Source organism: Mauremys mutica, chromosome 5 (assembly GCF_020497125.1).
Source record: "Mauremys mutica isolate MM-2020 ecotype Southern chromosome 5, ASM2049712v1, whole genome shotgun sequence".
NCBI lineage: Eukaryota > Metazoa > Chordata > Testudines > Geoemydidae > Mauremys > Mauremys mutica.
In genome coordinates, this window is record NC_059076.1 from 61,093,962 (window position 1) to 61,119,514 (window position 25,553).

At 40.2% G+C, this 25,553-nt stretch overlaps 1 protein-coding gene across 14 annotated transcripts in view; it reads right to left on the reverse strand.

Annotated features, from left to right (window-relative positions):
* IQCM (IQ motif containing M) overlaps positions 1–25,553 on the reverse strand; it is a 228,279-nt gene that overhangs the window by 127,878 nt on the left and 74,848 nt on the right. For 13 of the 14 annotated variants that reach the window (XM_045017613.1, XM_045017611.1, XM_045017608.1 and 10 more), the window contains 2 exons: positions 25,055–25,199; positions 21,544–21,678 (listed from right to left, as the gene is read on the reverse strand). In XM_045017613.1, coding sequence (XP_044873548.1) covers positions 21,544–21,678; positions 25,055–25,199 — 280 coding nt within the window. Of the gene's footprint in view, positions 1–12,628; positions 12,745–21,543; positions 21,679–25,054; positions 25,200–25,553 lie in introns of those variants that run through there. The other variant, XM_045017619.1, reaches the window with a different exon arrangement.

Below are 25,553 nucleotides of genomic sequence, written 5' to 3' on the forward strand. Positions count from 1 at the left end.
GTTATTGTCCCACCATGGAATCGGATTATTTTGAACAGTGGCAATTTTAGGCTCAGACATCTTGTTTAAATATATTTTTAATGCTAGTTCCTCATATTGGAGTTGGTGGAAGGAAGTTTTTTAACTTGTATAGCAGAAACAAAGTATGGTAAAATGATCAGAATTACCCAATCAAGGAGTAATGTCTGACTGCATGGGCCTATTTAGAGGCTAGCCAAGTTTAGGCCTACATTAGTGATGCCGCAGAGTCTGACCTGACATTTCCCAGTTACCAAATGGAAGTATCCAAGAGTTAAAATATCAGAGAACACATCAAAATACGTTTTTTTTAAAACCAGAACTGAACACAAAACTCATTGCCAAGTGCACATGCCCTCATCCTGTTTATATGCATTACAGGAAAAAAAGTAGGAAACTTACAGGATAATTACCTGGGTGATACTCGTTGCTGTGTTCCCCCTGTAATCAGAAAGTATTTCTTGAGATGCAGCTGCATCATTGCCCTTTTACCAGTGACTGTCCTACTTAAGATACACCATAAGCCTCTTAATATTTATGGCTGAATCAATGAGTCAAAGGGTACGTCTACACTACGGGATTATTCCGAATTTACATAAACTGGTTTAGCAAAACAGATTGTATAAAATCGATTGCGCGCGGCCACACTAAACACATTAAATCGGTGGTGTGCGTCCACGGTCCGAGGCTAGCGTCGATTTCTGGAGCGTTGCACTGTGGGTAGCTATCCCGTAGCTATCCCATAGTTCCCGCAGCCTCCCCCGCCCGTTGGAATTTCCGGGTTGAGATCCCAGTGCCTGATGGGGCAAAAATCATTGTCGCGGGTGGTTCTGGGTACAGCCTCACCCCTCCCTCCCTGAAAGCAGCAGACAACCGTTTCGCGCCTTTTTTGCTTGGTGAACTGTGCAGACGCCATAGCACAGCAAGCATGGACCCTGCTCAGCTCAATACCGCAATCGTGGATGTTTTAAACACCTCGCGCACTCTCGTGCAGTATATGGTGAACCAGGACCTTCAAACCGAGGCGAGGAGGAGGCGGATACGGCAGCGCGGCGATGACAGTGATGAGGACATAGACACAGAATTCTCTCAAACCGCGGGCACCTGCGCTTTGGAGATCCTGATGGTAATGGGGCAGATTCTATCCATTGAATGCCGATTTTGGGCCCGGGAAACAAGCACTGACTGGTGGGACCGCATTGTGTTGCAGGTGTGGGACGATTCCCAGTGGCTGCGAAACTTTCGCATGCGTAAGGGCACTTTCATGGAACTTTGTGACTTGCTTGCCCCTGCCCTGAAACGCCAGAATACCAAGATGAGAGCAGCCCTCACAGTAGAGAAGCGAGTGGCGATAGCCCTGTGGAAGCTTGCAACGCCAGACAGCTACCGGTCAGTCGGGAATCAATTTGGAGTTGGAAAATCTACTGTGGGGGCTGCTGTGATGCAAGTAGCCAAAGCAATCACTAAGCTGCTGCTACGAAAGGTTGTGACTCTGGGAAACGTGCAGGCCATAGTGGATGGCTTTGCTGCACTGGGATTCCCTAACTGTGGGGGGGCGATAGATGGAACCCATATCCCTATCTTGGCACCGGAGCGCCAGGGCACCCAGTAATTAAACCGGAAGGGGTACTTTTCAATGGTGCTGCAAGCACTGGTGGATCACAAGGGACGTTTCACAAACATCCACGTGGGATGGCCAGGGAGAGTTCATGACGCTCGCGTATTCAGAAGCACTACTCTGTTTAAACGGCTGCAGCAAGGGAATTACTTCCCAGACCAGAAAATAACAGTTGGGGATGTTGAAATGCCTGTCGTTATCCTGGGGGACCCAGCCTACCCCTTGATGCCATGGCTCATGAAGCCATACACAGGCAGCCTGGACAGTGGTCAGGATCTGTTCAATTACAGGCTGAGCAAGTGCAGAATGGTGGTGGAATGTGCATTTGGCCGTTTAAAGGCGCGCTGGCACACATTACTGACTCGCTCAGACCTCAGCCAAACCAATGTCCCCTATGTTATTGCTGCTTGCTGTATTCTCCACAATCTCGGTGAGAGTAAGGGGGAGACCTTTATGGTGGGGTGGGAGGCTGAGGCAAATCACCTGGCCGCTGATTACGCGCAGCCAGACACCAGGGAGATTAGAAGAGCACACCAGGAAGTGGTGCGCATCAGAGAAGCTTTGAAAACGAGCTTCATCAATGGCCAGGGTACAGTGTGACTGCTGTGTTTGTTGATGAACACCCACCCCCCCTTGATTGACTCATTCCCTGTTAGCACCCTCCCCCTTCGAGTACAGCTTACTTATGCAAATAAAGTCACTCTCGTTTAAAAATCATGAATTCTTTATTAATTCATTATAAAAAGAGGGAGAGAAGTAAGGGTGTGGTTTGGGAGGAGGATAGGAGGGATGGAGAAGGCTATTAAAAAAATTTCACAGTAATGACAGCCTTCTGGTTGGGCTGTCCACGGGGGTGGAGTGGACGGGTGCACGGAGCCTCCCCCCACGCGTTCTTACACGTCTGGGTGAGGAGGATGTGGAACATGGTGAGGGTTGAGGGTGGTTATACAGGGGCTGCAGCAGCACTCTGTGATCCTGCTGCCATTCCTGAAGCTCCACCAGACGCCGGAGCATGTCAGTTTGATCACGCAGCAGCCCCAGAGTTGCATCCCGCACCGCTGATCTTCCTGCCGCCACCGCTGATTTTCCTGCCGGTCTTCCTGCCACCACCTCTCATCTCGGGTGTCCCTCTTGTCCTCACGTTCACTGGCATCTTTCCTGTAATTTGATACCACGTCCTTCCACTCATTCAGATGAGCTCTTTCATTGCGTGTAACTTCCATAATATCCGAGAACATTTCATCTCGCGTCTTCTTTTTCCTCCGCCTTATCTGTGCTAGCCTTTGGGATGGAGGAGGGACGCTTAAAAAATTTGCAGCTGCATGAGGGAGAGAAATATTTTAAAAGATACATTTTACAGAACAATGGTTATACTCTTTCACAGTGAACAGCACTATTCACCTTACATAGCACATGTGATTTCCCTACAAGGTCGCATTTTTCATCTTAATACTGAGTGCCTGCAGCTCTGGAGTTACAGATCTCACAGACACAGGTCCGGGCATCAGAATTCAGCTTGCATGCGGCCATGGTAAGCCACTGTCTTTCGGCTTCTGTAGTGATTTACCCCTCCCCCCAACGCATGGCTAATACCACGCTAGCTCCCTGCTAATCAACACCCTTCCCACCCCCGCACCCACTGCGTGGCTGGTAGCTTGGGGAAGATCCCCGGTGACCAAACACAAAAAAGATCATCGGCATTTCACTCCTCCCCTCCCCCCGCTTGGCTACGTGCAGGAAAGGATTTTTTTTTAAGCTGCTGCAGTCCACGAACCCAGTAGGAAAATGGCCATCCCCCTTACTTAAATTCCTGATTTTTAACCAGGTTATCCTGAACGATATCACTTTGCTGAGGATAACACAGCGAGATAAAGAACGGATGCTTCTTGAATGCCAGCAATCACCGGGACCATACGCTGCTATGCTTTGCCATGCAATGATACCTGATTACTTGCTACATGCATGGCGTGGTAAAGTGTCCTACCATGGTGGGCGGAACAAGGCTGCCTTGCCCAGAAACCTTCTGCAAAGGCTTCTGGAGTACCTACAGGAGCGCTTCATCGAGATGTCCCTGGAGGATTTCCTCTCAATCCCCGGACATGTTAACAAACGTTTCTAAGTAACTATACTGTCTGCGAATGCATCCCAAGTCCTCAGGGCAAATCAATCATTAAAAAACGCTTGCTTAAAAAACAATGTTTGCTATTTGCAAAGGTACAATCACCAGAGGTCCCTTCCATGGCGTCATTGTCTGGGATAGTTGCTTGGGAGGGCTGGGAGGAGGGTAATTCCGTCAGGGTGATAAAAAGCTCCTGGCTGCTGGGGCTCACGGAGTGCTGTGTGCTCTCTGCTAGGTCGTCCTCCTCTTCTTCATCTTCATCTTCCCCGTCCGCATAATCCTCAGACATGGCAGAGATTACAACCCCCACCTCGGAATCCACGGTCAGGGGTGGGGTACTTGTGGCGCAGCCCCCTAAAATTGCATGCAGCTCAGCATAGAAGCGGCATGTTTTTCGACCTGCCCCGGACCTTCCGTTTGCTTCTTTGGTTTTCTGGTAGGCTTGTCTGAGCTCCTTAACTTTCACTCTGCACTGCACTGAGTCCCTGCTGTGGCCTTTATCCGTCATAGCCTTAGAAATTCTTTCAAATATTTTTTCATTTCGTCTTTTGGAACGCAGTTCTGTTAGCACTGAATCTTCTCCCCATAAAGCGATCAGATCCAGTACCTCCCGTGCAGTCCATGCTGGGGCTCTTTTTCGATTCTCAGGAGACTGCATTGTTACCTGTGCAGATGAGCTGTGCATGGTCACCTGTGCTGATGAGCTCTCCACGCTGGGGAAGCAGGAAATGAATTTCAAAAGTTCACGGGGCTTTTCCTGTCTACCTGGCCAGTGCATCAGAGTTCAGAATGCTGTCCAGAGCGGCCACAGTGGTGCACTGTGGGATACCGCCCGGAGGCCAATACCGTTGATTTGCGGCCACACTAACCCTATTCCGATATGTTAATCCCGATATTAACGCTACTCCTCTTGTCGGGGAGGAGTACAGAAACCAATTTAAAGAGTCATTAAAATCGATATAAGGTGCCTCCTAGTGTGGACGGGTGTGGCGTTAAATCGGTTTTACGCTCCTAAAACCGGTTTAAACGCCTAGTGTAGACCAGGCCAAAGAGAACGAACTAATTTAACCCTTTACTATCTGCCTTGTTTGTGAGCCAGGACATACCTTCACAGTTTTCTAGCCATACCAGGCCAAATTGTATCCATCCAAACCACTCCTATTTCATACTGCTTAGTGCTTTCATTCACACATCACATTTAGTTATGACTTCCTTCTAGGTCTTTTTTGTTTTGTTCTAGGATGTTTCTGAGGGAGGAAACTTGGCATGAGTATTTTTTGCCCTGAAATAGTTCACAACAAAGGATAGAAGCCTAAAAATAATCTTGTACATCTATATTTCTATTTATTTTATTATTTAAATAAATGCTTTGATGGGGTACTGAGCACTTTTGAAAATCAGGCAGGTCCTTAAATATGAAGTTAGGAGTCTAAATTTTGGCTTCTGAATCTTGTCCATGTTTGTCTATATGATTCTGAAGCCAGAATTTGGCACAAATCCATCCTTAGCATCCATGAGTTCAGCTCCATTGCTTTCACTTTCACCAGCAGTGTATATGGCCCTAAGAATAAATAGACTTGGAAATACTGTGTACCTACATATCACTATAATGTTTTGATAATATTTTTGATAATGCAACTTTGTCTTTTGTCAGTTTTCTATAACATTCTTAACATTTTAATTAAAATACCCTTCACAGTAGCTCTAGTTGGTTTACATTAGTTTCCTCTTAATAATGCAGCTTACCAATATTGCTTGGCTTGGGAAACATACTGAACACATATTTATTGACTAATCAAATATACAGTAAAACCAGAAAGACACAGCAATATTTAAAATCTAGCTGATTACACTTTGGTGGCAGATGACTAACAGCTTACCTCAGCAAAGCAAAAAATGCTGTCAAAGGTTTCTTCATAGAAATGATCCTTATTTATTATCCAAGTTCACAGCTGTATACACTGCAGGAAGCAACTAAAAACACTTAAAAAGCATAATGCTAAAAAACAAACCCAAAGCTTACGTGACTGTGATACCATTAAGGGTCCAATCTTGCCTCATTAAAGCCAATATGAGGGTTTTTCCCTCCCAGTTATTTCAGTCGGAACAGAATTAGGCTCTGCAAGCAGTATTCAGAAAAATTATTATGGCTGCATTCTGCTCTTTAGCACTGAAATGATTCTCTCAGACATGAACAGGGAAAGTACTAAGCAGCTCTAGGAGGCTACTCAGTACTCTCCTTTTTGAAGGAACAGAATCAGAGAAGATGCTGTTAAAGGTCATGTCCTAATAACAGCCATATTCTCCTTTGAATCTACACACAGAACTCTACCTGACAGAACTCCAGTGGTTCTCTGAGAAAAACAGAGTGATACATGGCTATTTCAACTGCCTTTGGGCCCAGTTCTGCAAACCTTAAATTGGGTAGTATTTACTTACATGAGTATAATGAGTATTTATTCATTAAACTCAATAAGGCCTCATGTGAATGCTATTCAATGTTGATAAGAGATTGCAGAATCAGGCCTTGTGAAAGCAGTAATATTTAATTGGCTAATATGGCTGCTTAATTTCCTCATTTGGAGGGTAGAGTGAAGTTGCTCAAGATTATCTCTTAATATCCACCTCACCCTTTCTGCAAAGACTTTTTTCCTCTTCTTCATTTCATCAAAGCCAAAGCTTTTCAGTTGAGAGACAGCACCTTTCTCTGATGCTCTATAGCTGGTGGTTACAGCATTGGCCTGGGATGTCAAAGACCCAAATTCAAGTCCCATCTCTGCTTGATTCAGAGTGACCCGGCATGAAAAACTCTGCTCTGAGTCCGGCAGGACAGAAACTTGAAGCTGGGCCTCACATGACCCAGGCCAGTGTCCCGACTATTATGTTACACACAAGCACACACACACACACAGCATTTTGTTCCAAAAAGAGATATTGTGACAAAATTCAATTTTTATGAAAATATTCAAAGGGTTTTGGTTTTGTTCCTATGTGGAATAGCAACAAATTTTGAAACCTCAAAATTTGCCACAAAACGGTGTTGTCATCCTCCAGACAGCTCTGCCCAGAGTACACCAGAAGCGAGGAAGGAAATTAAAAGTTGCTCATCCTGGCAGAACAAATGGGTGCTGCTACATGTCCGAAGGCCCAAAAACCCAGACTTCGGCAAACGGATTATGGAAATAAAATAAAACAATGAAAAAAGACCTCTTCAAAATGCTCTGCCTGTCCCATTAAGTTAAAATCTGGGGACAGTTAGTTCAAGCACTTCAGATGAATTCCCTGCCACAGGATCACACTAGGAGACAGGCAGTCAAGCCATTTAAAGCTCTACAGGTTAAAACCGACACCTTTAACTACACTCCAGTACAAACTGGATATCGTGCAGGTCATGGATCACAGGTGCAATGTGCCTCCTATGAGAAACACTCCTTATTAGATCCAGACTGGCAGGCACAGGTAGCCTGGGTACAAGAACTTCTATTTTTAAGCACCATAGCTGTGCACTCACCCCGAGAATCCAGTCATTTGGAATCCCATACACAGGTATAATAAGTTATTTTATTTATGTGCAAATATAAATATAAATATTTGTATAAATTATAATATGTGTGGGTATAACACATAATATGTGTGTTGGTATTCTGTGGTAACATTTAGGTATATTAGATTTATGGGTCAGCTCCTCAGCTGGTGTAAATTGGCGTAACCTACTTTGTTTCCCTTTTGTTCTTGTACTGATTTCTCTCCCATTCCTTCACCACATTGTTTCTGTCCTCCACTACCAAAAAGTATATCAGAAGTCTTTTCCTCCACCTTTTCCAATTTCTCTTTTCTCTTAGATTAATTATCATAGAATATCAAATCATAGAAATGTAGGGCTGGCAGGGACCGTGAGAATATTCTACTCCAGCCTCCTATACTGAGGCAGGACCAAGTATACCTAGACCATCACTGAGTGGTGTTTTCTAATCTGTTCTTGTAAACCTCCAAAGATGAGGACTCCACAGTCTTCCCTGGTAACCAATTACACTGTTTATTCTATGCTATTCTAATAGTTAGAAAGCTTTTCCTAATATCTAACCTAAATTCCCCTTGCTGCAAATTAAGCCCATTACTTCTCATCTGACCTTCACTGGACACAGAGAACAATGGATCACTGTCCTCTCTATAACAATCCTCAACTTATTTGAAGACTATTATCAGGTTTCTCTTTAGTTTTTTCTCAAGACTAAATATATCCAGTTTTTTCAACTTTTCTTCATAGGTCAGGATTTCTAAACCTTTTATCATTTTTGTTTCTCTCCTCTGAACTCTCTCCAGTTTATCTACATCTTTTCTAAAATGTGGCACTCAGAACTGGACACAGTACTCCAGCTAAGTGCTGAGTGTAGCAGGACAATTACCTCCTGTATCTTGCATATGACACTTCTGTGAATACACCCCAGAATATTAGGGTTTTTTGTAGCTGCATCATATTGTTGACTCATTCAATTTACGATCCCCTATAATCTGACATCCTTTTCAGCAGAACTACTTCCTAGCCAATTGTTCTCCAGTTTTAGTTGTGCATTTGAATTCTTTCTTCCTAAGTGTAGTACTTTGCATTTGTCTTTATCAAATTGCATCTTGTTTCAGACCAGTTCTCCAATTTGTCAAGGTCTAATCCTGTCCTCCAAAGTTCCAGCAACTCCTCCTAGTTTGGTGTCATCTGCAAATATTAAAAGCATATTCTCTAGTCCATTATCAAAGTCATTAATTAAAATAATGACTAGCACTGGACTCACTACAGACCCCTGCAAGACTCCACTATATATGTCCTCCTAGCTTGACAGCAAACCATTGATAACTACTCTTTAAATATGATATTTCAAACAAGTTATGCACCCACATTATAGTAATTTCAACTAAACAGTATTGCCCTAGTTTACTTAGGAGAATGTCATGTGGAACTGTCAAAATCCTTACTAAAAATCAAGAAATATGTCTACTCTATCATGTCATTCCCCCTCCCCCCCGGGCCCACCCCAATCCATCAGATCAGATACTCTGTCAGTAAAGGAAATTCGGTTGGTTTGGTATGATTTGTTCTTCATCAATCATTGTTGGCTTTTACTAGGGCTCCTGGTCTGTTATGGAGGTCACAGAAATAATGGATCCTGTGACCTTCTGTGACCTCCGTGACTTCTGCAGCAGCCAGTGTTGCTGGCGCTGAGGCCAGCTGCTCAGATGGCCCTGGGGACAGCCACACCAGCTGCTTGGGCAGCCCTGCAGCCAGAGGCTACTGGAGCGACTATGGGGCCAGTCGTACTGGCCGCTGCTCAGACAGCCCCTGGCAGCTGGTCCTGGGTTGGCTGGAGCAGCTGCTGCTTGGCGGCCCCCAGCTGTGGTCCCTGGGGCTGTCAGTCACTACTCTGGCAGCACCCTACTGCTGGTGCTGCTAGTCCCAGCCCTCTGGGGCACCCTTCTCCCCCAAAGATTTAGTCAGGGGTATTTATACTATAAGTCACAAACAGATCATGGGCCGGGAATTTTTGTTTATTGCCTGTGACCTGTCCATGACTTTTACTAAAAATACCCATGACAAAATTGTAGCCTTAGCTATTACATATAACCCTATTATCCTGTAGGTACTGTACTTATAAATGAATCGTTTAATCATTATTTCCAGTTATCAAAGTGAGGCTGAACACTCTCCAATTTCCCCAGTCCTCTTTCTTCCCCTGTTTAAAGATGAGTTCTAAGTATGCTCTTTTCCAGACCTCCTCTATTCTCCAAGATATCTCAAAGATCGTCTCCAATGGTTCCAATATTGCTTCAACTAATTTCTTAAGTACTCTAGGGTGAATTTTAGCAGGCCCTGCCAATTTGAAATACTTGTAATGTATCTAAATATTCTTTAACTTGTTCTTTCCCTAGTCTGGCTTGTGTTCCTTCCCCTTTATTGTTAATATTGTGTTGAGTATTTAGTCCCAATTAGGGTGACCAGATGTCCGGATTTTATAGGGACAGTCCTGATTTTTGGGTCTTTTTCTTATATAGGCTCCTTTTTCTTATAGACCCCCCCATCCCAGTTTTTCACACTTGCTGTCTGATTGCCCTAGTCCCAATTAACCTTTGTAGTGAAGACCGAAGCATAAAAGGCATTAAAAACCTCCGCCTTCTTATTGCCTTTTAGGTCTTTTACTAGGTAGAACTCATTTAGTGTCTTACCCTTTTTTTACTGCACAGTTTATAATATAGGTTGAAAATTTTTTAATGTCAAACTGTCACTCAGTTCTGCAACTCAATCTACTGTAGTATCAGCTGCAAAGTGCTGTGCAGTGGTTTATGGCCAGTGAATCATAAACCTCCTTAGTGTTTTTGCAGAGGCACCAACTAATGAACCTTTGCTGGGCTGTGGAGTCTCCTGAACAGCAACACTGCGGCAGAACTGATGTATTTTGGGACTTCCACAACTCCAGAAATGCCAGGACCCTTTCAGTCCATCTGTCAGTTACTTCTTGTACTATCTCATTTCTGCCCAGGTATTGTTGCAATTTCTGAACTGTAGATAATCCTGCATATTGAATACATGCTTCATTTGTTACCCAAAGGGGTAAATACTTTTACCGTGGCTAAAAATATATGACAAGTACATCAGTTAAGGATTAATTTGTGTGTTTTAGATATGTAAGGGGGGGAGAAGAGTTTATCAATAAGTACTTGTAAGTAAAGGATACAGCGATTGGTTATTAAATTAATTTTAAACAGAAAAGTTAATCATAAAGTCTTACCATTCAAGACTTGCATTAAGCAACACCTAAACTTTGTCTGTGGTGCTCAATCAAGACATACATTTGAAAACATCAATACATATTTCTTCTCAAATGATAAATATCAACCAAATGAGGTGGGGGATGAAAGACACATTTATTCATTCAGTTATTATAAATGATGTGATCTTTCCAAATACAAGCATTGGAATAATTAAACTAATTTTCCAAAATTATTCTAGTGTATTCAATTACAGATTTTAATTATTTTAGAGAAATAATCTGCAGTGTTAATGAAAGAGACAGTAGTAAGAATCATGGCAGGGTATGGGTTTCATGTGCCTGCATTCCATAAGCCTTATTAGAAAATGTAAATCAAATATTTGATGAATACTAAGAACCTATTGGGACACTAAAATGAATATTACCATTGTGACTCTGAGAATCAGGTTGAAGTATAACAGAAGTCAGTTAAGGTAAGTGGATTTCAGTGCCAAAGGGAACATTAGCTGTTTTGAAGAGGCCTCTAGAGAATTATCCAGTGTTAAATAATAATACAAAAGATGTTTAAATAACATTCAGGTTGTGACACAAAAAACAAAAGCTACCAGAAATTCAAAAGTTACAACTGATATACAACCCCAGCTCTCATATCTATAAAAATAACCTAAGCACACCCAAGAGAAGTGTGGATGGCATGTGAACATTAACTGTAAATCTCCTGTTTTAGCACTTGATCCTTCACCATTAAAGTCAATGGGAGCCTTGACATTGACATTACTGAGAGGAAGATCAAGCCCTTATGCTGGTTTATACTACAGCTTTATTTAAATATACACTTTCAATTTCCTTTTAAAAATAAACAAAATCCACGGCATTCTGCAGAATTCATATTGTTAGCCTAAAAGGCTAAATAGCTTTCAAGTATTATATATGATCATCTCAACAACTTAGTATTTATATAGCACTTTGTTTTGTAAGTGCTTCACAAATATTAGCTAATTCTTTTTAGCAAATGCCTTGTTTTAGAGGCAAGGAAAGTGAAAGACTCAGAAGTTAGGTGAATTTCCAAAGACCACAAAGAGAAAGATATTACTCAGCAAATCCCATCACAACTCTTTTGCTCAATTCACTACAGCACACTGTCACTAGCGGAGGCTTATGTAAACATCTACAGTATTTTTAGGTTAAGTTAATGGTGCACAAGAGTTATAGCCAACCAGAAGCACTATAAAAATTCAATGTATTTAAAATTATATTGTAGAAAAGGTTAATATGTAGTCATCAGAAGTAGAGCTGGGGTGAGAAGACAATGTTTGGAGATAGTACATGTTAAGCCTGGGAATTTGGCTTGAAGCTGAATCAGGACTATGTTTCGATTTGACAGCACTAAGATCTTGCAAGTGGTTCCTGTAAGGTTTTTCCCAAAATGAAAAAAACCTGCAAGACCAATAGCTCTCACAAGATTTCTGCCTTAATGAAAAGTGGAAATTTCATGAAATCAGCTATTATGGAGCGTTTTCCACCACGTGGGGCTGAATTTTCATTAAGATAACTTTTCCTGTGAAATTTCAGGTATGCTGGAACCCGGGGGGGGGGGCGGGAAAGCTTTTTCTTGTTTTGAATTAGACTGAGAACTAGAACCATAAGGGTGTTTGTGGGGACGGGGGTTGGATCTCAGAATTTATAATCAAAGAAGTTTGGAGGGGAGGTTCAGGTTATGGTTAGATTAGGTCAGGTTAGGTTCTCTCTAATTATTTGATCTTCATTTTCTGGTTCACTCCTCTTCCTCTATTATCTGTATAATTACACTAACTGTATATTTCTGGAAAGTACATTTCAGTGATAGGACAGTACCAGAATATCAAGGACAAAATATATGGTAACAGGGTATGTGCATGTATATTGCTCTGTTTGCCTCACATAGTTTCCTTTGCTTCCACATAAGTATTATACAAGACATATACTCTAGTCAAGTCAAAGGGGGAAACAGTGCAATAGGCAATCCAGTACCTAAGCCTCTGGACCAGAAGCGTGATCCCACTTTCATCGATGTCAATGGCAAATTCAACTGACGTCAATAAGAGAAGGACTGACCCTATGTTACAATCACTGCCATGTTCTTTCACTCCACTTCTTGAAGTTTTCTCTTAATAAATATTTCTAATTCTTCAGCTCCAGTACACTATATGAATGATGTAAGTGTCCACGGTCACTCAAAGCTTGAAGCTTCACTAAATAAAACAAGAAATTGAATCCCATTTTTGTTCAAATATCTTTCTGATACATAATCTCTCTCATCAGTCATATATTTCCCGAGAAAAATGAGGTGCACTATATGAAACATGTCCTTTTTCTGTTCTCTATATTTCCACACTTATGTGAGGAAAATGTTCAGAAAACTCCAGTTGACTGGATTCCAGATCCAAAAATTGGAACGTTTTTTGCCACCATCTGTAAGATTGAATATTAGATCTATTTTTCAAAAACCAATCTACTTAATACAATACGTTCTATAAATTCAGGAAGACATCCAGGTCTCAAAACATCTATACAAAAGAGGGAGGATCAAACAATGATTTAAGAAAAATAATAATAAAAGTCAATTTTGTATTTATATAACTTTTTTTATTTTAATCAATTATTTCTATTTATATCTGGATTTATTTACTTATGGCTACCTCTTCACCAACACACACAGGCCAGGGATTTGCTAGACATTCTTTTGAGCTACAGGGCAGGGGTAACATCTTCAACCTTAGCCTTCACCTATGGTCAAAGACTATTTGTTTGCAAGAAGTTTGGTGGTAATCATAACATGATACAAAGGCATCCAGCGCAAGGAGTGCAGGGTCACACATGCAATAAAAGGAAATATTTTACCACAGGTATGTCATTCTCAGCACAAATAGTAAAGTAATAAAAAAACCCACAAAATACATTCATGAACATATAGCTGGAGGACAAAGCTCCAATAATGATAATTGTTACAGAAGTTTCTCATGCAGAAATTGTGTTTACTGTTGTGTCTCAGACAACAGACTGGTCTGGGACATTGGCAATAATGAACAAAAAGTGACTTTCAAAACAGATACCAAACCAAATGCATTTGAATCATAGCAAGTGACCAAGTACAGATTCTGTATTTTTTTCCATCTGTCTCAAGGGAGTCTCTAATTATTGTTATTTTTTCTAAGATTACAGATATATCAATTGATGTGATCCATTCCTTCGGAGATGGCAACGATTCTTTGTTTCTGTGACGCATAATACATAGTCTTGCAATGGAGCGTACTGCACAGATAAATCTTTTCTTGTACTTCTCCAGAGGAAGCTTAGATAAATCATGTAAAAGACATCTTTGTGGCTGTAATAAATTGTGAACATTTAATATATCTCCCCTATATCTCCTTGATATTTGACTCCAGAATTCTTAAACCTTTTAATATCACCATAATCTCCAAGTTTGGATTTTCAATGGCTACATTTATTCTTTTTATTTATTATAATTATTATTCTTACGGCAATCACTCCCCTAAATCCCCATTGTACTAGGCTCTGTGCAAGTACATAAAAGATACAGCCCCTGCCTTGAAGAGCTTGCAATCAAGCTTCTCATGTGTAAGTTTGCTGGATAGGGTCCCATGTTTTTATATTATACAGACAGATATATTCAGCACTTGTGGCTACTTTTTGTCATATCTTCCTGTTTGTGTTATAATAATTCTTTAGTAATTTGGTGTTCTAAACTTCTGCTCAATTATTTTTCCCCTTTTTATACCTTGACCTGTTTCTATTCTTTTTAACAGTATTCTATTGTTTATTATGTATATTACTGTAGCATCTAGAGGCCTCAATCAGGAATAAGGAGCCCCATCTGCTTATTAAAACACTTTTTCTTTATTTCCCATTTTTAGTCCTATATCATTTTTTTAAACATTTAATTCCTTTTCCCTCCTTTCTATTAGCCAAGATGGGCAGGGGTGGTGTCCCTAGCCTCTGTTTGCCAGAAGCTGGGAATGGGTGACCAGGGATGGATCACTTGATGATTACCTGTTCTGTTCATTCCCTCTGGGGCACCTGGCATTGGCCAGTGTCAAAAGACAGGAAACTGGGCTAGATGACCTTTGGTCTGACCCAGTATGGCTGTTCTGATGTTCTTATTAAACCTCTATTATTTTTAAGCATATATCTATATATTTGTATGTGTTTTCTGCTACTGGACACTGTAGAAAATTGGGAGAAAAACCACAGGAGAGAGGAAGAATAGAAGAGAGCAGAAGTGTTGGGAGAGGTTAGAAGAAGTGGGGACAAGGAAGAAGCAAATCAATAATAGCAGCAGCAACCACAGTATGCTGTGGCAGTGTCCACACAAGGCTCAACTAAGCAAAACACCTAATCATGTGCTTAATTTTGCACTTGCTTTTTATGCCCAATTGATGTCAGTGAAATTTAAGTACAAAACCAAAAGTTAGATTTGGGTTCACTGCTTAAGTGCTTTGCTGTATTGGGACCATATACTGGAGGACACAGTGCCTACTCCAAAGAGTGTACAGTCATGCACCCCAACCTTACAAGCATGTGGGTGAGTAACTTTACACATGTGAGTAGTCCCAGTGAAGCTAGTGAAACTACTCACACAAGTGTATAAAGTTATGTTTATAAATATGTGTAGGGACATGCTCCAAAATAATTTTGTATTTAATTAAAAATGTGTACAAGTACACATCAGCTATAGCCAAGCACCTCTTAGCTTAGCCATTCTTATTTGGCCAGTTTTCTGTAGGTGCCACTGGAGAAGCAAGTCTTGAGGAGGGATTTATTATTATATTTGTGCCTTGTAGCTGTCATACGATTATTATACTCTATATGAATAGTGTTTAAGAAATAATTCTGCCTCCCATAATAAATATTGTTGCAAGAAAAAAGTGATCTTGATGTTTGCAAATTTCATTTATGAATAAAAAGGACTTAAATTGGATACTGACATGCGAGAGATTTCAGCAGATGAAGAGGTGCTAGCCATAGCAAAGAGAGAAAATGAGACTAAAGACAGATGATAACAAGCTGGAGACAAATCAGCAAGTGTGCATTGCTGAACTACTTTCATATTTGTCCATAGCAATGAAAAGGGGACAGCCTACGTGTACCAGTTGGCGATTTGGAAAATCTCCTAGATAAAGTCTGCAAATACAAAATATACCAAGCAGAATAGCAGATATTTTTAATTAATTCAATACAGCATGCACACTAATGTCATTATAAATCTTAAACAAATTCGTATTGCATACTAAATTTTATAAAGTTAATGAATTGTACTTTATTAAATTAAATATTACATTAAATGTTATTGAATTGATCCACTAATAAAACAAATTAAAAACTGAAGTCCCTGAAGTGCTGGTATTGAAAACACAGATGGTCAGATGGAACTGGCTGTGACTTGGTGAACTTAGTCTCCCTGGGGATGGGACAAATCAGAATCTAATAAGACAGTCTGATTAAACAGTTTCTTCTCTTTTATGATCCTAGTGCTGTGTTCATTCTGATGTGCTGAAAATCTTCCAAAGCTAAACAATCACACCCCTAGCTCAGAGTATAAATGTAGCCTTGTCTGTGTTTTGGACTCAATGTGTTAGAGACAAAGTCATATGTATCTGTTCATAATTAATTTACAGATAGCTAATACTTAAAAACTAGTGTGATATAGTGTCTTCATCAGCATATATTTCAGTGGTGATGTAGTTTCTGCTACTTTTGCTACTGAGTCTTTAGAATCTCATTTCACATTCTTGCAAGCAATTCTTGATGAACACACACACACACAAAACACTACAAGCAACTTTAGATGTCTTGCATTTTAAAAGATAAAACTCTCTTTCAGGAATTACACCATTACCAAAATAACTAGAGGCCCCAGCCCTCCAAACACTTACACATGAAAGTAACTTAGATACATGTATAGGTCCACTGAACTTAATGTACTCAACCTGCCTATGTGCTTGCAGAATCAGATCCCAATGATGTACTTTGTATCATATTATAGAAAAAACAGAAGTGAAAAAGAAGATTTTCTGCTCTCTCTCTCTCTCTCTATATATATATATGTATCCCATCCTTTGAACAGTTTCTAAGCCCTAGTCTACACTTACCGCGCGGGTCGACGCGGTGAGTTCGACTTCTCGGAGTTCGAACTATCGCGTCTGATCTAGACGCGATAGTTCGAACTCCGGAAGCGCCGCGGTCGACTCCGGTACTCCACCTCGGCAGCTGGAGTTAGCAGAGTCGACCTTGGAGCCGCGGAGTTCGGTTCCGCGGCGTCTGGACGGGTACGTAGTTCGAACTAGGGTACTTCGAATTCAGCTACGCTATTCACGTAGCTGAATTTGCGTACCCTAGTTCGACCCCCATTCTTAGTGTAGACCTGCCCTTAGATGTAATTTTGCTACCAATTGCTAACTATAATCCCTACGGCTGCATCCAATGTACAGCCAATAAATAAAAATAAATTGACTTAAATAAAAAATATACTGGATTAGCAAAGAAAATATATGACATTGTTGCATTTACTCTTTTTCTGACTGCATAATGAACTCTACAGTATATTGCAGAATGAAGTGACAGCTGGTACTGGTCTATAAAGTCATGATATAATGTATTTATTGGTTTACAAAATCAAGAAATGGGTCCCAGAGATCCTTAAATTTAATCTGCTTTTTTTCTTGACACCACCAGGGTAACCTTGCCATAGATATGCCATTTGGGGGTTTTAGCCAACCCTTAAGTTTTCAATAACTTAGAATAATGTATTTAGCTACTATCAAACCATTGTCACCTATTTTTCTTTAGGATGTAGGAAACAAGGTATTTCTGAGCACCATTTAAGGTCAAGCTCTCATTTGACTTCAGTGGCCAAGCAAACTTGATCCCCCAGAAGCTAAAAACCAGATTTCAGAAGAAAATCTCGCACGTTAACACATTTCATTTTGTGTCTGAGTTCAAACCAATGGTTTGGTAGGTACTGCTCTATGTGCCAGTATCTGTTTTTTGACAATGCCAACACTCATTTAGTGGCTGGAGTCTTGCTCTCTGTAATATATTTATCATTTAAGGAGTAGTGATTTTAAAGTGGCATCTCTAGTAGCCCTGTATCCTTGTATTAGCAGAGCTAGCTATGCAGTGTTCTATATTATATTTCCTATTCATATGTTGTTCATATCCTGCAATCGACAATTTTCCTTCCAGTTTGCTAGAAAGCTCACTACTGCATACTTTTAGCTAGTTAACATTTTGTTGCATATATCCCATTTCTAGGCTTGTATTTCACTTACATAAGTTATTTCTGTGTAATAAAGGTATTTTAAAGAAGAAATAGATCCATTCCAAGTAGTACAAGCGAGATTTGAAATTACGTAAAATGGCTGTAATTAAATGAGAATACCAGACAGCTGCAGGGATAATAATGGGACATGGAAGCTTTCACTCCCAGGTTATTATTAGTTTAATGGCACCAAAGATTGGACTGACATAAAGTTGCTACTGGAGATTAGTGAACCAGGCCCATTTAAGTCCGGTGACACTTATTTTCAGAGGCCCCATTGCTTTGATGATATTTGGATTCAGACAACAAATACAAAATTAGATACTAGAGGTAAAATTAGATGGCAAGCTGCTCAGGACAGGCATTATGTCTTCTTCACATTTGTTCTCAGAAGCACCTGGCACCACTTTTGGCTGCTGTATAAATAAAGTAAAATAATAATAAATGAAGTGTGAGCAGGGAAGTGAAAGAAGCAGTGTCACAGGACCAGGCAGAGAGGAGTGAGATTTTTTTAAAAAGTTATTGTTTTTTCCCCATATATTCCATGCATTTCTAGCAGCAGTCAGAGACAAGTAGTAATTGGTGGGCACAGCAACAGCAAATGGCAATGACTGGGAGGCTGGATAGCAGCATATTGGCTGGCAGGGAGACAGCATTGTACAGCTCCTGCAATATCAGGAAATGGGAATCAAAATGGGCACCTGAGCAGTGTATTGGTGGGAAGGCAGCTGGAGAACAACACCCGTTGCAACACCAGCAAACAGGAATAGCTAGAAGACAGGTGTCAGCAGCAGAAAAGGAGGCAGAGAAGAGAGATCTTTCTTCTTTATTGTATTAATTGAGGGTGGCAGGCTTGATGATCCAACCATTCGACCACTTGATCACACAGTTATACAGGATGCAATGTCCATCCCATAGATTTACAGCAATATTAAAAGCAGAATGACACAAGACAAGAGTCTATCATGCCATCCCACCACTGCCATATCTCTCCTCTTTGAACATGCAATCAGGAGGGATGGTTGTCTTTCCACTGACATAGAGGATAGCCAGATTACTTTGCAATTCACAACATTCAGTCATTCACAATGTGTCTCCCTGGCAATCTGGTGAGGATATATTCTGTTTATAACTAATCTTTAGAAATAAATGTTATTTGTATTATAAATCAGAGAGAGCGGTGTGACGTTGCACTCCATATGTTTTATGGAAATATGCTTGTAAGTGTGAATATAATGTAACTGGAATATGCTTTATGCAAAAGGTCTCTTGTAAGGTATCATTACAAAGCTTATAATTGACTGAGTGTATACATCCTATTTGTATGTATGTATCATTCTTGTATCTGAAGCTAGAAATATGAAGTATAACTCTGTGTTGCAGCAGACTAGCGTGTCTGGCTCAACAAGGCAGGGTTCTGAAGTCCCAAGCTGGCAGGGAAAATGGGCTCAGAGGTAATTCCAGCACGTCAGGTGATAGTCCCAAGTGGGTCTCTGTGACCGAACCCATCACAAGCGGGTACTTTACAGATAAGTGCCATTTGTTTAAAACACATGCATGTTGGAAATAATTTTGTGGGTGTCCTGTTGTCAGACATACATCTCCATGTCTCAGAAAATATTTCATGATCGACATGTTTATGCTTTGGTGAAACTTTAGACTTCTTTGCCATTACAAGTTCATTCTCTGACCAATCCATTCCCTGGCAGCAAACTGGTGAAGCCAAGGTTGAAACTATGCTATGACTGAGACTTGCTAAATAAATGAAATAACGAGTGGGGGAACATTAACCTTTGCTGGCCTGTCTGTGAGCATAGTGAATAGTAGCAATACTTTAAAAAAGCTAGGATATTACACTAAAAATATGTCTCACAGTTTATAAAATCTCGTTACCATAGTGATGAGGACTGAGCAAATGATTAAAAATACCTGGTTTTATTCAGACTGTCTTAGGAATGTGACCTAAATGGCATATAATGCATGATTTTCCATGAGAAATTAATTAAATTTACTAGAAGTAAACATTATTGAGATATACTATTGTGTAAGGTGACATGTGGGGTCAGATACTCAGAGGAAAACCTACTACCCAGGGATTCAACTTCAGTAGGCTAAAAATCTCAACAAAGTATCACACTGATAATAGTAAGTCATTAACAAACCAAAGGTGATACAACTGAACATGTGTTTATCACACTATAGCAAACCTAAAGAAGTTTCCACCTGTATTTCATGGACCTCAAATCTAACGTTTTCCAAAACAGGGTCACTTTTCCCAAATGTTTGACTACCCTGGCTGACCCCAAAATTAGGGAGCCACAAAGGTGATATAAAATCTCCTTGGGGCTCCTTTTGGGTGCAATGCTGAGTACAGTTTAGCTGCACCCAAAACTTGTGGCCAACATCTCATTCATCTCAATACTGTGTTGCTGTAGCCTAATAACAATTTAATTGCAAACACCGACAGTTCTTTCACTGCCATTTTATCAGAAATATCCAGGTATCACACCTTCCCACACTTACTGGATGTACTGGCAAACCTGGGTAAGGATGGCCACAAACACCATGAATTTAAAACAAAAGTGTATTGCTGCACAATGGAATCTGGAAATGCCACCTGTCCTTTCCCTGTCTCTCAGTGTCTGAGGCTGGGTCCAGAGTTCCATTCATAGAATTCTCTACGACTGCCCAGAAGATCAGGGAAGAGATTAAGCAGTTCCAAGACTGCTTCATTCTCTTCCCCAATAGAGGGAGATGCAAAAGAGAGAGGCATCCGAGGAAGTGGGTTTTTTACCCACGAAAGCTTATGCCCAAATAAATCTGTTAATCTTTAAGGTGGCACCAGATTCCTCGTGGTTTTTGTGGATACAGACTAACATGGCTACCCCTCTGATAAAAGAGAGAGGGGAGTTTGTTTTACTTCATTTTTGATCACCTATTTATACTGCAGCATAACATTATTCTCCTCTTATAACATTTTATTCCATTGACTTGCTCTCTTTAATAATATAAGTGCACAAAAAACTTAATTGTGAAGCAGTAGGGTTGCTATATACACAGCATTTGACATAAACCCCAAAAAGCAAGACAATGAAAAGTTAAACCATTTAACAATACATCTGCTCTGATCCTCCATCCACAAGCACACACGTTACCATTTTCACAACTACCATACACCACAGATCAGGCACTTCAAACTTAACTCTGCCCCCTTTTGTCTTCTATACCCCTTTGCCAGATTATATTGACACACACACATGCACGCACTAGTAGTTGTGGATGTTTGGTGTAGTAGATTGTTGCACTGAGTTGTAAAGAGTTGTGTGCAGAAGGATGTTTAAAGGGGATGGTGGAAGGCTGGCACCCCTGTGATGCAGAGTAGGGAAGGAAGCAAGTGCCTGGCATGCAGATATCTGAAATGGTTGAGCAGCAAACTAGGGCACACTAAGCTTCTTTGTACTCTCGTGAATGCCATTCAAGGTTGTGAAGGATCAGTGTCTTGCATTATTAAAACAAAGAAATTCTACAAAGTGTATTTTCATTTGAAATTGTAAAACACTACATGAGGAAAAATTTCAGCAGGCTTTGTCTAATCTATTTTTAATAACAACAGCAGCTCCTCTGCTGCCTCTACACAAAGACATTACAAAATTGCAATGGATATTTCCTGACCATTCTGAAAACATTTAAAAAAAATAAATAAGACACTTACCTGGACAGACCAGATGCAAAACCTTATCTATTTGCTGCGGGGGTAGTAATTGTCCACAGTCTTTGAAAAATACCTGCAGATCATTTTTATTCATCTCTTTCCGGAACTCCCTCTTGGCAAACATTGTTTCATAAACTAAAAGAAAAGTTTCATAGTTTCATTTACAGAAATTAAAAAAAAAATCTTACTAGGTCTATTATATATGTTGGAATGTTCTGTATTGTCTAAGAAGTGTCTTATTTAGAACCAGGTTCATGTACAGTACAAATGCCATACACACATACAGTACAATGACCAGTGAAATTATTAAAGGCCTTAATGAGGCCTTTGGACTTGCAAAACAAAATAACTGCCAAAAAAGGAACTAGAAGATTTGAAAATTGGTACAACATTTTTTCCAAACAGGAAAGAACAGTAATCCTGAAAAGTTTAATTATAGTATATCGTAAAATAATGAAACAATTGTTATGAGGAAAAAAATCACTCTAGATTATAAGTGAACTAAGAGCAGTAAATAGGTTGGATTTATAAAAAACAAATATTTCTAGACAAACTGGATTACTTTGAAAGAATTACAAAAATTACGGTATAAAGGGAAAGTGGTAAATGTAATATTTAGATTTTAGTAGAAGAGGGAGAATATCTGGCAGTGAGTAGTTTGGAAAATTTAATTTCTTCGTCTCTCTGTGAGCTGTCTACAAATGTGACCAGTTTTTAATTTGTAGATTGTTCTCAGCCTTTCCATTTCTTAGTAAAAAATGATCCCTAAAACAAAAGTAATGGACGGAACCCAGAATGATGAAACATGGTTGCTGAAACATAATCTTCAATTCTTTCTTTTTCATGTGGTTGGGTGGGTGGGTGTCAGATTTCATTGCCTAAAATGGTGGACACTTGTGGAAGTAAAATTACGGAAGACAGGACAGCTGAACTCAATATTTGTCACTTTTTTAAAAGACCCTTATTCCCATCCAATGAGTTCAGCTTCACATGTTTTTAACATGTCCAGATTGTGTTGGTCAAATCTCCAGGGGCGGCTCCAGGCCCCAGCACGCCAAGCATGTGCTTGGGGTGGCAAGCCGCGGGGGGCGCTCTGCCGGCGCCACGAGGGCAGCAGGCAGGCTGCCTTCGGCGGCTTGCCTGCGGAGGGTCTGCTGGTCCCGCGGCTTCGGTGGACCTCCCACAGGCGTGCCTGCGGAGGGTCCGCTGGTCCTGCGGCTTCGAAGGATCTCCCGAAGACGCGGGACCAGCGGACCCTCCGCAGGCACACCGCGGAAGGCAGCCTGCCTGCCGTGCTTGGGGCGGCAAAATTCCTAGAGCTGCCCCTGCAAATCTCCACAGCAGGCTACAAGCTAAAAAGGCAAATCATTATGCAAAGTATAAAAATGTCTGCATAATCATATACATTTGCAAATCTAAAGATCATTTTAGGTAATCTACCATAGCTCAAAGACTTTTGCAGTGTCTGTGCCAATCTTCCTCCTCAGTAAGCAATTTCAGTCTAGCTTTCAGAATGAATGGTTTACTAGTTATTAATGTAACCATTAATTTGAACTTTTAGATAAAGTTAATAGAAATTGACACAGCATACGCTTCAAACACAGCATACACTTATCACTTTAACGTATAAGAAAACTAACAACATCTGGCTGCTAAACTGGACTTTTCCTTCTAAACGTTTAATGACTATGAAGATAAGAGGACGACAAGAAACAAAATGTCAGGATGTAACATCTTATGTCTACAAAGAAGCTTTGAAGGGGTACATTTTTATGTTTTCATATTAATGCCTCAGTGACTCAAAAATCCATGCAATACTACACGTTACGTGACACTGAAAAGAAAAATCTTAGTCTAAAGGGGCCTTAAAATAGGTATACATTCCAAAGCAGAGTAAAAGGGACGTAGCGTAAATGAGAATTAAGCTCTACCTGATTAATACATATGAAGCTCAAAGGAAGCCAAGCAGGCTGGAATCTAGTTCCTATCTTTATCTGGTGACCCATTAGCTTCCTCAGAATTTACATGTTCCTTTGAGAACATGTTTCCAACCCTAGGATGTGAAGGTAGTTTTCGTACTATGGAATCAGTGTATACTGTTGCTTTCTTGAGACTTCAGAAAGGCAGAATGAACCAGTAACTCAGAGGCACAAACTGCACCCATTCATCCCAATGGTGACTTAACTCTAAAACCTGATGAGGGCAATTTAATTATCAACATTAACAATGCTACCCATCTTGAAGAAACATCCTGTCAATATATTCCTCCAACATGGCTGGATATCACAGGACAGATACTGAAAAGTTCTGTTAGGACAGTACTGCTCCCACCCACTGCAGCAGTTGCTACAGTATGTCAGCCCTTCAGTGCTTTTGCCAGTCTAATTTTACATACTCATTGTGATAGGGCTATCATCACTTCCTTTGGGGAATATTCTGCAGTATAATAGATCTCACTGTGAGGAAGTTTTGCTGACGTTTTCTTCAGTCTAAAATTTTCTTTTTCTTAAACTCATCCTATTACTCTTTTGTTATGTCCCAAAGATTGATCCAGTAGTGATATGCAAAACAGTGCAGAAGAGAGTGAACAGAACAGCAGCAAGGATGCACTGCTGCTACCCATCAAATATATCCCACCCTGTTGGTGTTCCCCGGCACTTAGTGATGGCGTGGATCAAGAGAAGTAAAATCCTCCCACCCCTTAAAAAAAAGACCACTTGTTTGGCTTTAGTCTCAACCTATTATCATCATGCCCAGTTTCTCCAATGCGTACCCCAGTACGTGCATAGGGTCTATGATGGCATCACATTGTGCTATATAGGAGTGCCTCTCAAGTACACACATACAGCCATTCCACAACCTATGCTCTTCTATGGAGTAGCCACCAGACTGGAATTAAAATGAGCTTGTAGGAAAGGCAATATGCAGTATAAAAATAGTTCTGTGAATAAAATGTCTGAAAAATGAAACATTAAAAAATGCAGATATCTTTCCACAAAAAGCTGTTTATATTCACAAGTAATTTCTTCTATTTTGGAAGATGCTACTAGTTTGAGAGAGATTCACTATACTTGAAATGGGGCATACTGGTAATAATTCTCAAACCAGTAGGAATTTTTAAATGCAATCACTGTTAGTGAAGAGAATATAGTAAGAACTAAGATGATTTGCAAATTTGTCCTCTGCCACCTGCCAGTTCATTAAGAATTCCTTCTCCCTGACAGTGCATAACACTGTCCATCATCTGAAAGTTACAAAACAAAAATCAAATGTCAATAGTGCAATGACTATGTCACAAATTGTTGTACCCATGCTGACATAAATCCCACAGTTCTGAAGGCCAGAATGACGTCTTACAAAAGCGGTTGTGCATACAGAAACATGCAATGTCCTTTGCACAAAGGAGCAATTTAAAATGAAGTGATAAATGAACAGTATTACTTAAGAACAGATTCAACCACTGAAATTAGAATAAAAGATTACTCTGTACAAAAATGTTAACAGCACTTACATTTTTTCTTGTCCAACCACTCTTCTAGTTCTGAATACTTTAGTGGTGTGGATGGATTCAAAACACCAGCTCGACGTTGAATGCGATTCATCATTTTACGGTAGTCCTTTACAACTGCTAAAAGGGATGGTCCATGACTTGCAGCCTGCAATTACAGATATATTTCATTTTCATTACTTTTAGAAATAGTGAAGGATGACTAAAGAAAGCAGATGAGGAGGTGAAACTGATAGATATGCAGAGTAAAATAAGATCTTAAAAGAGGGTGAAGAGAGATAATTCTATTGCCACAAATAAGTAACTGTAGATCTGAAAAATTGTTATGCATTATGTGATATATAAAAGATGAGTGTACAAGAACTGATTTCAGTCTGCAGTGCTAATAAGGGCTGATCTTTTCAAAATATGTTGAAGTGGAAATATTTTGGGATGTGTGGGGTACATGAAGACTACAAGAACAGAGCTGGAACAATGAAGAGAAGCAGACATTTTTATTTGT